At 39.3% G+C, this 15000-nt stretch overlaps 1 protein-coding gene across 9 annotated transcripts in view; it reads left to right on the forward strand.

Moving 5' to 3' along the window:
- Nucleotides 1–15000, forward strand: part of CdGAPr (GTPase-activating protein CdGAPr) — a 394186-nt gene that overhangs the window by 357519 nt on the left and 21667 nt on the right. For 8 of the 9 annotated variants that reach the window (XM_083121101.1, XM_083121105.1, XM_083121102.1 and 5 more), the window contains 4 exons: nucleotides 2295–2524; nucleotides 4056–4168; nucleotides 5372–5495; nucleotides 10451–10678. In XM_083121101.1, coding sequence (XP_082977227.1) covers nucleotides 2295–2524; nucleotides 4056–4168; nucleotides 5372–5495; nucleotides 10451–10678 — 695 coding nt within the window. The remainder of the gene's footprint in view (nucleotides 1–2294; nucleotides 2525–4055; nucleotides 4169–5371; nucleotides 5496–10450; nucleotides 10679–15000) is intronic. The other variant, XM_083121104.1, reaches the window with a different exon arrangement.

Consider the following 15000-nt stretch of genomic DNA (forward strand, 5'->3'; position numbering starts at 1 on the left):
GCTTTCAGAGCGAAGCGACACGTATAAATTCTCTCTCACGCACACACCCGCTGGGAAACGAGCCTTCAGAAATAAACACAACCTTTCGCACTGGAGTGACACGACAAGCTGGAATTGTCGCTCGGGCTGAGACGTTTTCTGAATGGCGTGTCTCGTGTCGCTTCAGTGTGAAACCTCGTGTTGTGTGCTACTTCTCGCCGGTGTCAAATTTGCGCTGCAAAAGGACAGACGCTTGTTTGAGTTTTTATTTTTGTTGGTTTACGTCGCTTTCCCCTGACTATGTCCGTGGCGGAGTGTTTAGCACAACGCGCTACGACGCCAGGGGTCCCGGTTCATTGTGAGAGCCCCCTTCATCATATCATCACTCCTCCTCATTTTCGCAATGAGCCAAGAGTAGCAGAGAATCGGAGTGGAGTAAAGTAAAGCAAAGAAATCAATCAAACGTCACTTTTGCCACTTTTGGCTAATCGCGACGATGGTGATGAGTGATGACTTAGATCATATAAATTGATGAAAGGACGCTTACAAATAGACCGAATCACAGAGTGTTCCGTAAACATACGAAATGCTGGCTTTGCTAAAGGTTCAATTGCAGTGTTTGTCCGATTGGGATTCGGAAAATACCATAACTTCTTAATTTATATATATTTTAAAATTACTTTGTGAGAACCTACAGTCAAGAACACCATAACTTCTTAATTTATATATATTTTAAAATTACTTTGTGAGAACCTACAGTCAAGAACACCTGTGCCTCTCACCAAACACCAAATTGAGCATCAGTTACCTTTCAGGTCGGTTCTCGCTATCTTGGGCAATTTGCCCTCTTGAAAGAAATACCGAGCGCCTTTTATGCGACCAGCGGTTCCTTTGCCTACAAATTAGCGACGGATGGTCCCCACTAACCGTCGCCGTTATACCATTACAACAATTAGATTCCGGCGCCTCTCTTGCAGCGTCGGACCAATCAAAGGGGCGGATGGCGATGATGGATTGCGTCTCTTGTGGTCCGTGTTAAGGAGGAACGAGTGTCCGACCGTCACTTGTCTGCATCTTCCGCTCAAAGCGGGAACTTGAATCGCTTGAAGCACTGCAACAAGTATGGTTGCTTCTTGTGTCCCTCAGCTGGTCTCAAAGTGTCTTCAGTATCTCCTGGGAGAAGACACTTCTCAGACGAGTTGAGACCTTTCGAGGCTTTGGTATCCCATTGATTGATTGACGTGGTTTAATTTACTTCGCTTTTCTGCCACTTTTGACTAATCGCGAAGATGAGGATAGTATAATGAAATTGATGAAGGGACGGACTTAAGGAACACTCACATTTAAATAATAAAAAGATGGTTGCATCATGTGTTTCTAACTTTACAGGCAAACTTAAATTTTAACTGTAGAATATGGGAAGTCATATGTTAACTTCTAACAGTGTAGAATTAAAAACAGTAGGCCTAATCAAGGTAAGGTAAAGTGCTCCCCTGTGCTTAGCACCACGCCATGAAGGCGTATAGGGGGTGTGGGGGTAAGGCCCCACACTTTCTTGACCCGGTCGTGGTTGGCGGTGATGTGATCAGCATCATAACCTAATCAAGGTTATGATTCTTATTACAATAATATGTATTACAAACTAATAAAAGTCTATTTTATTATATTTATTTTATTATACCTAGGTACTCGATCCATTAGATGAATGAATATCTAAATAACTGTTTTTCAACATATTATTATAGTACATTTCATACAGTCAGTGTACTGAAATGCATAGTTATCCTATTTTGTTACCAACATTTACACAATTGTTAGGGGGAAGCTTTAGTCATACGTTTGGGCAAAACGTTCTGAAAATTAAAGCTTTATATGAGAGTTCCCAGAACATAAACGTTGTGACTCATAACGTTTTTCTTCTGGGAACTCTCTAGTAAAGCTGTAATTTCAGAATTTCGAAAACTGTCGAACTATTTATTCTTTGAATTAAATGGTAGAACATGGAAATAAACTTGGTTACTCTATTTATTTTACACCATTTGTTTTCGATCTAGCACAGTTATTACTTTGTTTATTGTGTTCTAATACTAAATGAACCTAGTTTCTGTTGTTGACAGTAAAAATAACAAGCTTATTTTTTTTTTTACTGTCAATAGACGATGCCAATTTCCCAACGTCCTTGTCATTGTCGTTTTTCTTTCAATTCGTGAAGATCGCATTTTGTGATACAAAAGTGGATGGACCGTTTGCCTGATTTATTCATGCAACCCACCCTATTGTGGATGCTGTAACCTTGTTCCCTTGTGTGATTGCAGGTAGGGGACATGATCTCTGTGATCGACATGCCGCCGCCGGACGAGAGCATCTGGTGGCGGGGCAAGCGGGGTTTCGAGGTGGGCTTCTTCCCCTGCGAGTGCGTGGCTGTGATCGGGGACAAGGTGCCCAAGAACCTCCAGCTCCCGCCCACCACCACCTCGTCCCCCGGGCAGCTGCAGCCCACGAAGCCCGTCCTCAGGAAGCACGGGAAGCTCATCGCCTTCTTCAGGTAGGTTCCTCCAAAGACAACATTTCCATTCCAGATATGAATCTACAGGGTGAAACAAAACTCAGGTTACATAGGTTAATTGCCACCACGGTCGCCAGGCCTAAACACCCCCTGGATTTTTATTTGTGAGGACACGCAAGAGGCCATCGTGTACGTTAAGAAATCAAGAGTTTGGACCACTTCAAAAAAAGGATTAGCCTATAGCTGCAATTTTCCAAATCACCTCACCACACTAGCAGACGGTGCGCATACTGAGCATGTTCTGTAACTTTAAGCATTACATACAATCATGCGTATGTTTATCTGCACGTATTTGTTTTCCTAAGTTACCTGGCTTTTGTCTCGCCCTGTAGAATCGATCTTCAGTTGGGTAAAGAACAGGTTAAAAATAAATGTATTGGGAGTTGGCAACGCAGCACATGTATTGAGCATATACCAAACAGCGTTGGCAACACTGACATCTGCTCTATGCAGAACTGAAAATACATGGAAACAAAGTTGATGCACTTTTGATGCATCGACTGACACAGTTAATCGTGAAATTGTGGTTTCTTTGAAGTGATATTGATTGATCTGGTCAAATGTATTTTTGGTGCATCACGGAATAGCAACCGATAAAAAAGTATAGCATTTTGATGCACCAGAATGCATCGTTTGCAGTTTATGCACTTTAATATGTTACTGGAGACAAGAAAAATTTGTTTTTTTGTCAATTGTCACATTTTGGGTAATTTTGTGAGTTCTTTATTTCGAGTGGGCTCAAAGATGGATGAAGCATCATCAAATGAGCCAGTGAAGTGGTTATTAACAACTCTGAACAATTACCAGTGCGTGTTTATAAAATAACGTTATCTATGGCATTTCTTAGAAGCGTATACGATGAATCATATTTGCGTACATCGTGGGTAATGTTTCGGTGGATATCTTCTCCAGACAACGTTGAATGTAGGCCTGCAACTGTTAAATTGTGCGGATGATGTGAATATGTGCATTCTTAATGTATCCCTAAAATAAGAGGTCTGGGTGAGTTTAGTTTTGGGGATCATTCTGGCCACAAACGCAGAAATGCCATATATACGTGAAATATGCCTATATTAAAAGCTGAGATAGCAGACCGCACAAAAAACATCTCTATAGAACAACACATTTGTCGTTTCTCTATAAGGTTATTTTCTTTTATGTTTCGGTTATTTTCAATTGCTTTTCTATCTGTAGGGGTGATCACGATAATGACAGTGAATGGCGAAGTGATGAAATGGCTGCTGAGACAAACAGTGATACAGCCATGCCTTACCCAGTGTTCGAATATGGAACCTGTGACTTCGTGGACGGCGTGTTGCTTTGTGAGCATACACTGGGATTCAAACTCGGGGACTAAGGTTTTACCAGATTTTCACCGAGACCAGATTGAAGCACCAACTCGCATAATATTGACTGTGCGTTGTCTGTTTCGAGGTTGTAGACCACAGTTCGGTGATGTTTGGTAGAGGTATTGAGTGCTGTTTGTGATGAGAGCGTTTTACATTTCCAGGAGTTTCATCTTGTCCCGGCCATCCAGGAGGAAGCTGAAGCAGTCGGGGATCCTGCGGGAGAGAGTCTTCGGGTGCGATCTGGGAGAGCATCTGCTCAATTCCGGTCACGAAAGTAAGTGGAACTCAGGGTTTTATGGTACCAACACCTACACACTAAGTTACATCCAAGAATCTCGCAGAAGTAAAATAGCCTTGGTACGGACACATCCAACTAAATGTTGACAAACAACCTGCTCCTTTACCTTGTCCAGCCTGTAATCTTCATCTACCTCCTACATTGGCCATCCATCCCAGTTTCGCCCTACCCTTATTCTTTTTCGACCTTCCTTTGGATTTCTCTAAATCTTCTTTTTCGACCTTCCTTTGGATTTCTCTAAATCTTCTTTTTTGTGACCTTCCTTTGGATTTCTCTAAATCTTCTTTTTTGTGACCTTCCTTTGGATTTCTCTAAATCTTCTTTTTTGTGACCTTCCTTTGGATTTCTCTAAATCTTCTTTTTCGACCTTCCTTTGGATTTCTCTAAATCTTCTTTTTCGACCTTCCTTTGGATTTCTCTAAATCTTCTTTTTCGACCTTCGTTTGGATTTCTCTAAATCAGGGGTGTCCAATTTTTTTGTGCAGGGCGACCAACTACTTGAAGAATAAGTCTGGCCCATATTATATAAAATGTACACTTAAGATAATGCCCCAAATTAAATTATATTACAGGGGGGGAAACTTGGTAAGTGCAAGTTTATTGATTTGCTGTTGTTGATTGCATTAGAGAGCTCCGTTAGTGTAGTTTTGTATGGTGTAACTGTAGAGACGAAAATCCCGGGTAAGACGTGAGAAATGTGAAAGTTTAAAAAAATGGTAAACAGTGTGTGGGGGGAGGAAGTAGTCAGTCTTGAAAGTTTGTATTTCTTCCCTTGTAAAAACAGCAGGGTAATGTGACTTTTTAGGTTTTTCCCTCTAGACTCTTCAAATGTAGAAGCTTTATCATTACTAAAGCGAGCATCTGGCTCTCTACCATTCGCACCACATGTCGTAGTAATGGTAATCGTTGCGTTTTAATGTACTCGTAACTTCGAAAATTTTAACTATTTAATATTTTTTGTAGATTTTCATTCTCTAGTTATAGCAAGAGGAAACTTGAATAAGGAAATTGATAAATAGCAGAAAGTTTTAGTTGTCCGGAAAGTAACGTTACAGTGTGTTTGTTTTCTGAAAACCACATAATAGCCTTTCCCTCAAGAAAAGCAATATGATATTTATGTACCCCATAATTGTCAATGCATGTGTGTGTATTGTTCATGTGTTTCGTTTCCGTTAATAGATTGTGCTGTTCGTTTTGCAGTCCCGATGGTTTTGAAGTGCTGTGCAGAGTTTATAGAAAGCAACGGAATTGTGGATGGAATATACAGGTTATCTGGCATCACGTCGAATATTCAGAAACTTAGGTAAGTACTACTTTCGTGAAATGGAGTATACTGCGTACAATTTTTACCTAATCTCAGGATACTTACTTGTCCTAAGCTCTTAGATCTTGATTCCGGGTTTTTCCAGTAACTACTGTAGTGGTACGTTTCCCCATGGCTTAACATTCGACACTGGCGCCACCACTTCAAGACCAGGGGTACAAATATGGTGGCAAATCAGTAGAATTTACCTCCAAAGGAGTTGGGAAGATTTCTCACGGTCGGCCCCGGGGAGCATGCTTAAAATACCACTCTTTTCGAAAAGTTTAAGGGTAGGAAAGTAAGATCATTCTATGCCTATGTGCCGGCTGCCGTGGGGAAGTGATTAGCACAGCACGCTACGATGGCATGGGTCCCAGGTTCAAACCCGACCTGGGCATGGGTGTTCCTCGTGAGTATCCGTTCATCAAATCATCACTCATTCTCATCGTCGGGGTTAGGCAAATAGTAGAAGAGAAGTGACGCTAAATAACAAAACTCAAAAATCATTATGTATATTGACATACAATGAGCACGCTTTCCGTCCTTTTCACACATTCATTAACATAAGTAGTAATTATTCACTAATTGAGCTATGTAACTAAAACTCAATTTTATATTAATAGGTTAATAAAATATTTATGCGTTGTGGTTTCAATAACAATTGGCATAAATCTGTGATTTGCTCCTCAGATTTCTTAGCATTGTTTAACTTCTTTAATGAAATAGCTTCTTTTTCTTGGTGCAATTCGATATATTTTGATAGGGTTTGAATTACTATTTTGTTTTATTTTGAATTAGAATTGTATATGAGGTGACTGTATCACGCCAAAGTTTTCTATCCCTGGATTCTAAGCGCAAAGATTGCTGTTGGGGGGGCTATTGTTAAGTGAAATGTAAGTTTTTAAGTCCACTTTATGCACATGTAGGCTTATCGCGACTGGACGTACAGTTTAAAGTGGGATCTGAACCACTATGTGCCTTCACCGGAAATCGAAACCGGGACCCCTTGATTAGAAGGCAACAGCGTTACCACTACGCCATTGGGGAGGCCCACGGTAAGAGAAATGAATCGGACACCAACCTTGCAAATGAAGTCTTAATTGATGAAACCAGTGTCCATGCTCTACAGTACACATTTAGCAACTACACTATTTCTTAAAAATGTATGCACTCCACGAGATGGTTTTCTAAATTTTAATTTTATTAGTTATTGATTTTATCGCAGGATGTTGATGAAAAATAGCAAATCACAAACAAATTTGATTATCTACCAAGTCCGAAACTGAAGGTGCAATTTTTGGCAAAACTTGGCGAACAGGGCATGTCACTCCTGGGCAGCATTTACTACCTTTCAAAGATAGTTTCGCACCTTTGGCTCGAACAGATGAGCGAGCATTCAACTCTGCTTGAAAATAGCAGCTGGCAGTCGTATAAACACCCGTGGATGACCCACTTCCTGGGCGGCAGTCTTATCACTCAACAGGTGACAGGTGGAGACCTCTACCAACTCGCTCTGCAGAAGTTGCAATGCTGCCTTTTCTTCGAGGCAGTGCCTCCTTGCCACAATGAATAGATTGAATAATTTCAAAGTTATAAAAGCCTCCATAGGCATAACTTGGCGGGGAAAGGGTGCACTTGCCCCTCCCCTTCTGCCCTTGGATGTCCAAAAAGGAAGATATTGTAATAAGAACTGATGACTCGCAACAATGAAAAACATTATCAAAGCAATTGGTAGTGATACACCTGCAGTATAGCTACACAAATCGACTATTCTCTATGCACTGTAAGAACAAAGTTAATGTAAACATTGCCACAAGGCTTTTAAAAAAATAGTTCTTTCCCTGTGTGTTAGGCTGGTGCTATTTTGCCCATAAGTTTTTAAGCCCACTCTGCACAGAAAGGCTAAAGTGGGACCCAAACCACTGTGTACATCCATCGGGTATGAAACCCAGGATCCCTTGATTACAGGGTGACAATGTTAGCCTCAGCTTATGTGAATGGGGTAATTATTTTAGTTCTCGGATGTGTTTTAATCTGTTTTTGATAAGAAGTCCATCTCCATAATATTTGTTCAAGTTAAAATATTATTTTAATTCATTGGCTGCAAGTAGTTCTGTTTCTGGCATGGGGTTTACGCCTTTGCATTGGAAAGGTGCAAATAGTCTCAGCGTTGATGCATCCATATTAAAAGAATAATAATAAATCAATCAGTCATGACAGATCACTGTCACTAGGTTACCAAATAGAGTTAACAAAATTAGATCCAGTTGAATTTTGTTGATATGGTTGAGGAAAAACCATCAATCATACCTCCAAAAAGATAACTGAAAGGACCACAAGAAAAACACAAAGGCTAACTTTGAGGAAAGAAAGAACCACAAGAAGTTTATTTTTCGGCAACTCCTGTCAATTCAGGCCCAATTTCATTTCACTTTTTTTTTTCAATGAAGCCTTGTTTCCTTTCTATCAATCAATCAGTCAATCAATATCTCCCCTACCATTCTGTGCTAAAATGCTCCACTTGCCGGTGAGACATCTGGTGGTTGTTTACCGAACTTTGGGTAGATTCTTCGTCGTCTTACAGTAAACTTCCCACTTCTCTGGAGAAACTTTGTAACTAAGCGAAGGAGGGGAAAAAACTTTTCCGACGGCAGAAATCTTCCCAATGTACGTAAGTGACTCACTTAGGAAACTTGGCCCGCCATTATACACTCAAAATGGAGGAAGTAAGAAAGAAGCGTTCACGTGCCCCATCCACCCAAGAGCAACTTTGCTTCTCTTGGGAGCTTCTTTTACGGTTGAGAACTTAATATTTCCAAGTTTTGCAAGTACCCAATAAGCGAACGGTGCAGAATCAGTGTCTGCCTCATTCTTATAGGCCTGAAGGAAAACATGACCATAAAAAGACAAACCTTTTTTAACCCAATGTCAATTACAACTTTTGCATGTTTTCCGTTTCTATTTGGAGATAAAATGTCTGGTTTCCTCTTTCTCTCACATGTGCAATGGTGCTTTTTCAAAAGACCTGAATACAATGCTTAAGTTAAATTGAACTATCCGCGTACAGAGGCTAACAGGAAAAACTGAAAGTTGATTCCAACAGTCGACCTGCACCCAAAATAGAAATTCTTTATCATGGAATTGACTTGTTTTTCCTTTACTCTTTCAAGATGAATATGTTCCATGTAAGCAAACATGTTGTTAATTTTTTCACAGCTGATTATCTATAATTACAATTAATTTTTCATTAAATTATAATTAAACTCATATCAAAATAAACATTAAGTTGCAAGGAAATTCAATGTAATTATGTGAAAATATAAACTTGAAGAAGCCAGCTTCCATGGCAGAGTGGTTAGCACACCATGCTATGATGCCAGGGGTCCCGGGTTCAAGTCCCAGCCTGGACATGGGTGTTCCTTGTGTTTCTCTTCAACAATTTCATCATATCATCACTCATCCTCGCAATTAGCCAAAGTGGCAGAAATGTGAAGTAAAAGAAGCCAAATCAATCAATCAATAAATGAAGAAGAATTATCTTCTACGCGAAAAGACGTAACGAATAGAAACTAAAAGTAGCTGTTAATTATATTACTTGTTTGAAAGAATAGCTGAGTTACATTCTACTTCTACTTGTTACTTCCAAAATCTGATACGCAACAATAGTCTATTACTATACTCGCAGCTAATTCCTTAGTGTTCACCTTGATACACATACGAATAATACTGATGGAAAGGGGCAGAGATGTGTGTTTTGATGCAGTACACCATGACACGAACGGCTTGCTCTGCTTCCACTTCATTTATCTGCAGTGTTGGGGCAATGTCTCCAAACTATGTCAAAGCATGTGTACTATTTTAAGTTTTTATTTTACTCTTCCCTTTGAGCTATTATTGTAATTTATTTTGGCACTGCAGCAACGAGAGATGTGCATTATTTTCTTTGGCAAGTCCTTCAACCCCCACCACCAAACCCACAACTTAAAGCGTGAAACTTTTCATTTATTTCTTGTTTGCTTAGCAATTTATTTCAGCAAGTTGATGAGTTTATTTATATAACTACTGTCTAAATATATTTTACAATTGGTAAATGAGAAAGGAACTTTCTTCTTTATGCTTTGTTCACTTCACTTGTGCCAAAATTGGCAACCATTTTGATTGTCAGTGATTTTTTTATTGTCAGTGATTTTTTTTTTAAGCGTGGGTCATCACTGCCTTGCTGGACCTTGTGTCTATCTTAGGAATGACTTTTTCTTTTCAAAAATTTGGTTTGTTTCAAATAATCACACTGATATTCCAAATTCTAAAACAAACTTGTTTTGAATTTCTCATTGAGGCTTCAGGAAACCATTATGACTTGCATTTTCTGTCCTTATCATCATCATCATCATCATCATTATTATTATTATTATTATAGACCACATTTGCCGGCCAAAAATTCATAACAAAGATGTAACATATCCATGTAGTAAAGTGAGAGTAAGATAAAAAATTGAATACCAGAATTGTTTATTATTTTCTTGGAAGTATGTACAGTACTTGAAAATTGATGAAAGGACAATCACAAACATGCATGCGCAGGACAACACAAGCCCCTGGCTGTGAGTCTAGATACCAGAGCTTCATTAGTCTGCAAGAATTCAGCCCGGGTTGAAAGATGTGGAAAGGAGGTTGACATTTGAGTGCTTCCTTAAATGTGTAGGGAGAATTCACACCGAAGCGACAATTGACAGGCGACACATGTCTCTTGGGAAGGAGCCAATCAGCAGCATGACAGGCCACACAAACCTGCATTTGATTGGTGACGTCCTGAAGCGACTACTATCACCTGTTGCTGCAGTGTGAATTCTCCTTTATATTACATAAAAGTGTTGGTGCTGGTTTTAGATCACATTTTAAATAAGTGTTTTATCACCTGTCCTTTCAAAGTTAACGTTCCACTTCCTCTTGTGCAGGAATGCATTTGATGAGGATCGTGTTCCTGCACTGTACGAAGATGAATCGATTCGTCAAGATATCCACTCCGTAGCATCCTTGCTCAAGATGTACTTCCGAGAACTGCCAAATCCTTTGTGTACGTACCAGTTGTATCATCAGTTTGTGGGTGCTGTGCAGACGAATGACTCAGAGCGACTGCTTCGGATGAGAGACGTTGTGCAAAAGCTACCACCACCTCATTACAGGTAACGTACTGAACTTCATAAATATATGTAAGCAGTAGTTAAATCCGTGTTGTGTTGCATGAATTTAGGGCTTAGCCGATACCAGGGGTATCGATATCCATAAGTATCAGTTGGATTTTTTCGCTGATACCAATGCTGCGTCAGCATCATTTCCACGAAGGTCTGCAAGGATACATAAACCACCTTGCAGATATGAACCAGATTAGAAATGTTATGATTGTTGTTATTATTATGTTTCATTTTGCAACCAAGGGGAATATTGTTATATATTAGTGGAAGTTATGAAGCCATGGGCTGAAACAGCCATATATATTATTGTTGTTATAGTTACTTGTTGTTGATTTTATATACATGTGTTATGGAGTTAATATAAAAATGTTCGAACCCAAGTGTTTCATTGAATAAGTTCTTCGAATCAATACACGATAACTATAACTTTCTCTTCCCTTAAAGACATGTATAATGAAATTGGAGATCATGAAATGAAGCAGGGGCACTTATAATAATCCACCGATTTTTTTGGTGTATCTGCAACACATTAACAATGCTTGCAACATTTCAAAAACTTCTTCTTTTTATGCATCCTCTGGGGGTAGAAGAAGTTCACATAGAATGTCACAGGAAATTTTAAGTGACTCAGTAACTAGCCTTTCCTATTTTAAACTGGAATTATACAAGTATCAGTAGGAATCGGTATCAACTCAGCCCTAATTTATAGTGCTTCTCAACTGTAATATAACTTAACTTAAAAAAAAACTGAACTGGAAATAACTTAAGGCACACTGGGGTACATTATTTTTTTTAAAAAAAAAAGAAGTCCACATGACCTAGAACACTTTTTTGAAGCAGATCCCAAATTGTGTGCAATATGTTGATTCATGAAATTCTGAAGTGATTAAACAAACAATGACTTGTACATTGTACAAAACTTCTGTGCAGAAATGTAAGGGGCTGACTTAGTTGTAATATTCATGTTTTGTTTTATTCAGGAGAAAAGAACAATCAATGTTTTTTTTTTTCATTGGTTGTGTAAAATTGTTCTACTTATGTAGTGTATAGATACTTAAAACTAGGTTATTTTGTAAGTTGCAGTTCTGGAAGTGGAATGTGGAGGAGGGGAATGGCAGGCACATAGCCAGTGGAAGGACTAAGGGGGCTGAAGCCTCTCCCAAAATCCCACAAATATCTATTTTAAATACTGTATAGTGGTAATTACTTTTACTTCCTTAGCAGGATTAAACATTAGAACGAAAAAAGTTTACTGTATAATAGAGGAACAAGGTTATATTTTTATATTCTACCATTTAATCCAAAAAATGAATGGATCCACAGCTCTCAAAATGTATAGTTTTCTTTGAGAGAGGTCACACAATATAAACTTTGAGTAAAATTTGGCCCTAACTTTTGAAGCCTTTTTTTTAAATGGAATGTGGAAAAGTTAATAAAATGCAATAACTATGAATTGTAGTACACTAGAGTCGACGAGCCATATGAAAGCGGCTGACCTTGAACAAGCCTCGATGCGCAGTAGCAAAAGGAGGTGGTGGAGACTGCCGTGCAAAACGCACGATGTCGTTCTTTTGTTTTACGAGCGGCAAGAATCGGTTTGGTTTTCGTTGTGACTGTTCATGTTTCTTCAGTGTGATCACAAAAATTTGTCAATATACGTGTGCAAGATGGCTACAGAAACACCTAAGCGTCGTATTCTACACAAACAAGCGCGAGATATGGTGTACAAAGTGAATCTCGCAGTGCAGACAGTGCCTCGTGTTCGTCAGGGAGCAGTGCTGCCAAATGTCAGGAGCATACAGCGGCTGCATGTGGGATAGGTCTGCGTACAGTTCAGACGATTGCGAAGGAAGCCAGGTCGTCGATTGGCGATACAGGGTCGGTTTCTTTTCGCTCGCCTGGCAAACGTCGTAATCGGCGAAAGAATGTTACGCACTTGGATGATTTTGATAAAGGGTTATTGCGTAATATTATATTTGATATGTACGCAAATGGCGAATTTCCTACTGCAGTGAAACTTAGGGCTAAATTGAAGGAAGCTATCGGGTTTGCAGGCAGTACGTGGTCAGTGTTAAAAATTTTGAAAAACATGGGGTTCAGATATAGGAAAGGCAACGACGGGAGGAAATTTTTAATGGAGAGGGGTGATGTTGTAGCTGCGAGAGTGATCTTCCTCAGAACCATGCACGAAATCAGGAAAGCTGGTACTGCAAATATATACTATTTAGATGAAACCTGGGTCAACCAGAATCACACGAAGACGAGCTGCTGGAGAATGAGTGATGGTTCTGGTGGGTTAAAGGTGCCATTAGGAAAAGGTGCTCGTCTTATAGTGTGTCATGCTGGTTCAGCTGCTACAGGCTTTGTGCCCCAAAGTAAATTGGTTTTCCGCTCCAAAACAAACAGTACTGACTATCATTCAGAAATGACGTCTGCCGTGTTTCGAAAGTGGTTTTGCGAGCAGTTCTTGCCGTTTCTCGCTCCCGAATCCGTGATTGTAATGGACAACGTGAGCATACATTCCTTGCAAGTGGATAAAACGCCTTGTTCGAATACAAGGAAGGCGGATATTATGGCATGGCTCTGTAACAAGAACATTCCCCACACAAGCACGCAAACCCGAGCAGAATTGTTAAAGCTGGTGAAACATCATACACCAACTCACAAAAGTTACGAAATCGATATAATAGCAAGAGAATATGGTCCCAGAGTTGTTCGTTTCCCACCTTATCATTGTCAGTACAACCCGATTGAAATGATTTGGGCCCAGGTGAAGGGGTACGTAGCTGACAAGAACAAGACTTTCAAAATTGCCGACGTACAGAAACTGACTCACGAAGCAATAGACAGAATAGGTGTTTCCGAGTGGGCAGATTGTGTGGCTCACGCAGAAAAAATACAAGAAGATGACTTCCAGCGTGAAATAGTCAGAGATGATGTCATCGAGAAGGTCATTATAAATTTGCAAGACACGGATTCCGAAGAACTTGAATCAAGTGATGAGGTTGACAGCAGTACGGAATGAGCGTTATGTAAGTAAATGGCATTTTATTTTTTATTTTCAGTTCATGTTATGCATGCCAGACAGTTGTTTTGTTATTGCGAGTGGCACAAGACTGGCGCATGATATCTGCGGCAAACGAAGTTGCCTTTGCCGCGCCGCGAAAGAATGAATCAAGTTCTTCTCTCGTTTTCTCAGTAACCAAATAACATATCGCTGTAAATATTATACGAACTTAAAATTTGGAGTTTTCTTTGTAACTTTCTCACTGGAATTTATTTCAAATCTAATTTAATAAAAATCGGCTCGCAAGAGAACTTTTTCTCTATATAATAATGGTCAATAAAATATTTAATTTCTTTCACTTACTTTCAAGATTCTACACATTTAATTTACAGCACAATACGATTGTCTAAATCTTTCTGGTAATACTCGTGCAGGATTGGTATCGATTGTTGCAATAATAGCCGTGCAGCGGCAATTTACAATTGTTCGAATGTAAGCCATTGTTTTTTTATTTTGAAAGAATGGCGAGAACCTCGAACGGTGAGTAGGTGGCAACAGCGGAAATGTATCTCCCTCTCTCTCTGCGCGGACTTGTCAAGGTCAGCCGCTTTCATATCGCTCGTCGACTCTAACTGTACAAAATGTAAGATATTGACTCATATGGTGGGTCGAGTAACAAAGTCTCTCTGTTTATATTATAATAACAATACATTTGGATTAAAATTGGTTTATTTTTAATAATTTATAATAGTTATTATCAGGGTTGCCCATCCCCCCAAGGCCTGTGATGCACTCCCCCCAAAAAGGTAGAACATTCGGCCCTCCCCTTTATGTCGAATTATTTACTCAAATTATTTTGGTCAGACAAAATTTACGGAACAATATAATACAGACTTATTTAAGCAATATATGTTTACTTAGGTATTTTAGGCTCACTTTCATGTTTGTTAACATAAAATGTACAAAGCTGCTCAGGTTCACTGTCTGCCATTGTAAGTGTACTGAACTTTATTCTTCAGTTTGTCTACTCGACTAACCTTGTAATAATACGAACAGCATGCCTGCCCTCCCATCCAGAAACAATTCTAAAGGCATAAGAGGTGGTGTTTCATTTCAGCCCTATCCCCAAGATCATCCACAGGTAGGTAGAAAAACTGTACATAATAACCAATACTAAAAATCAATAACAAGTCAATCAAATGAAACGATTCCCCCCATTTTTGTGTGAAGATATATATATATATATAGAATTGTTATAAAATGCGGTCCACTAAAACATTTCCATGATGCAGCTGCATCATGTTAT

Source organism: Lepisma saccharinum, chromosome 4 (genome assembly GCF_977018435.1).
Source record: "Lepisma saccharinum chromosome 4, izLepSacc3.1, whole genome shotgun sequence".
Taxonomy (NCBI): Eukaryota; Metazoa; Arthropoda; class Insecta; order Zygentoma; family Lepismatidae; genus Lepisma; species Lepisma saccharinum.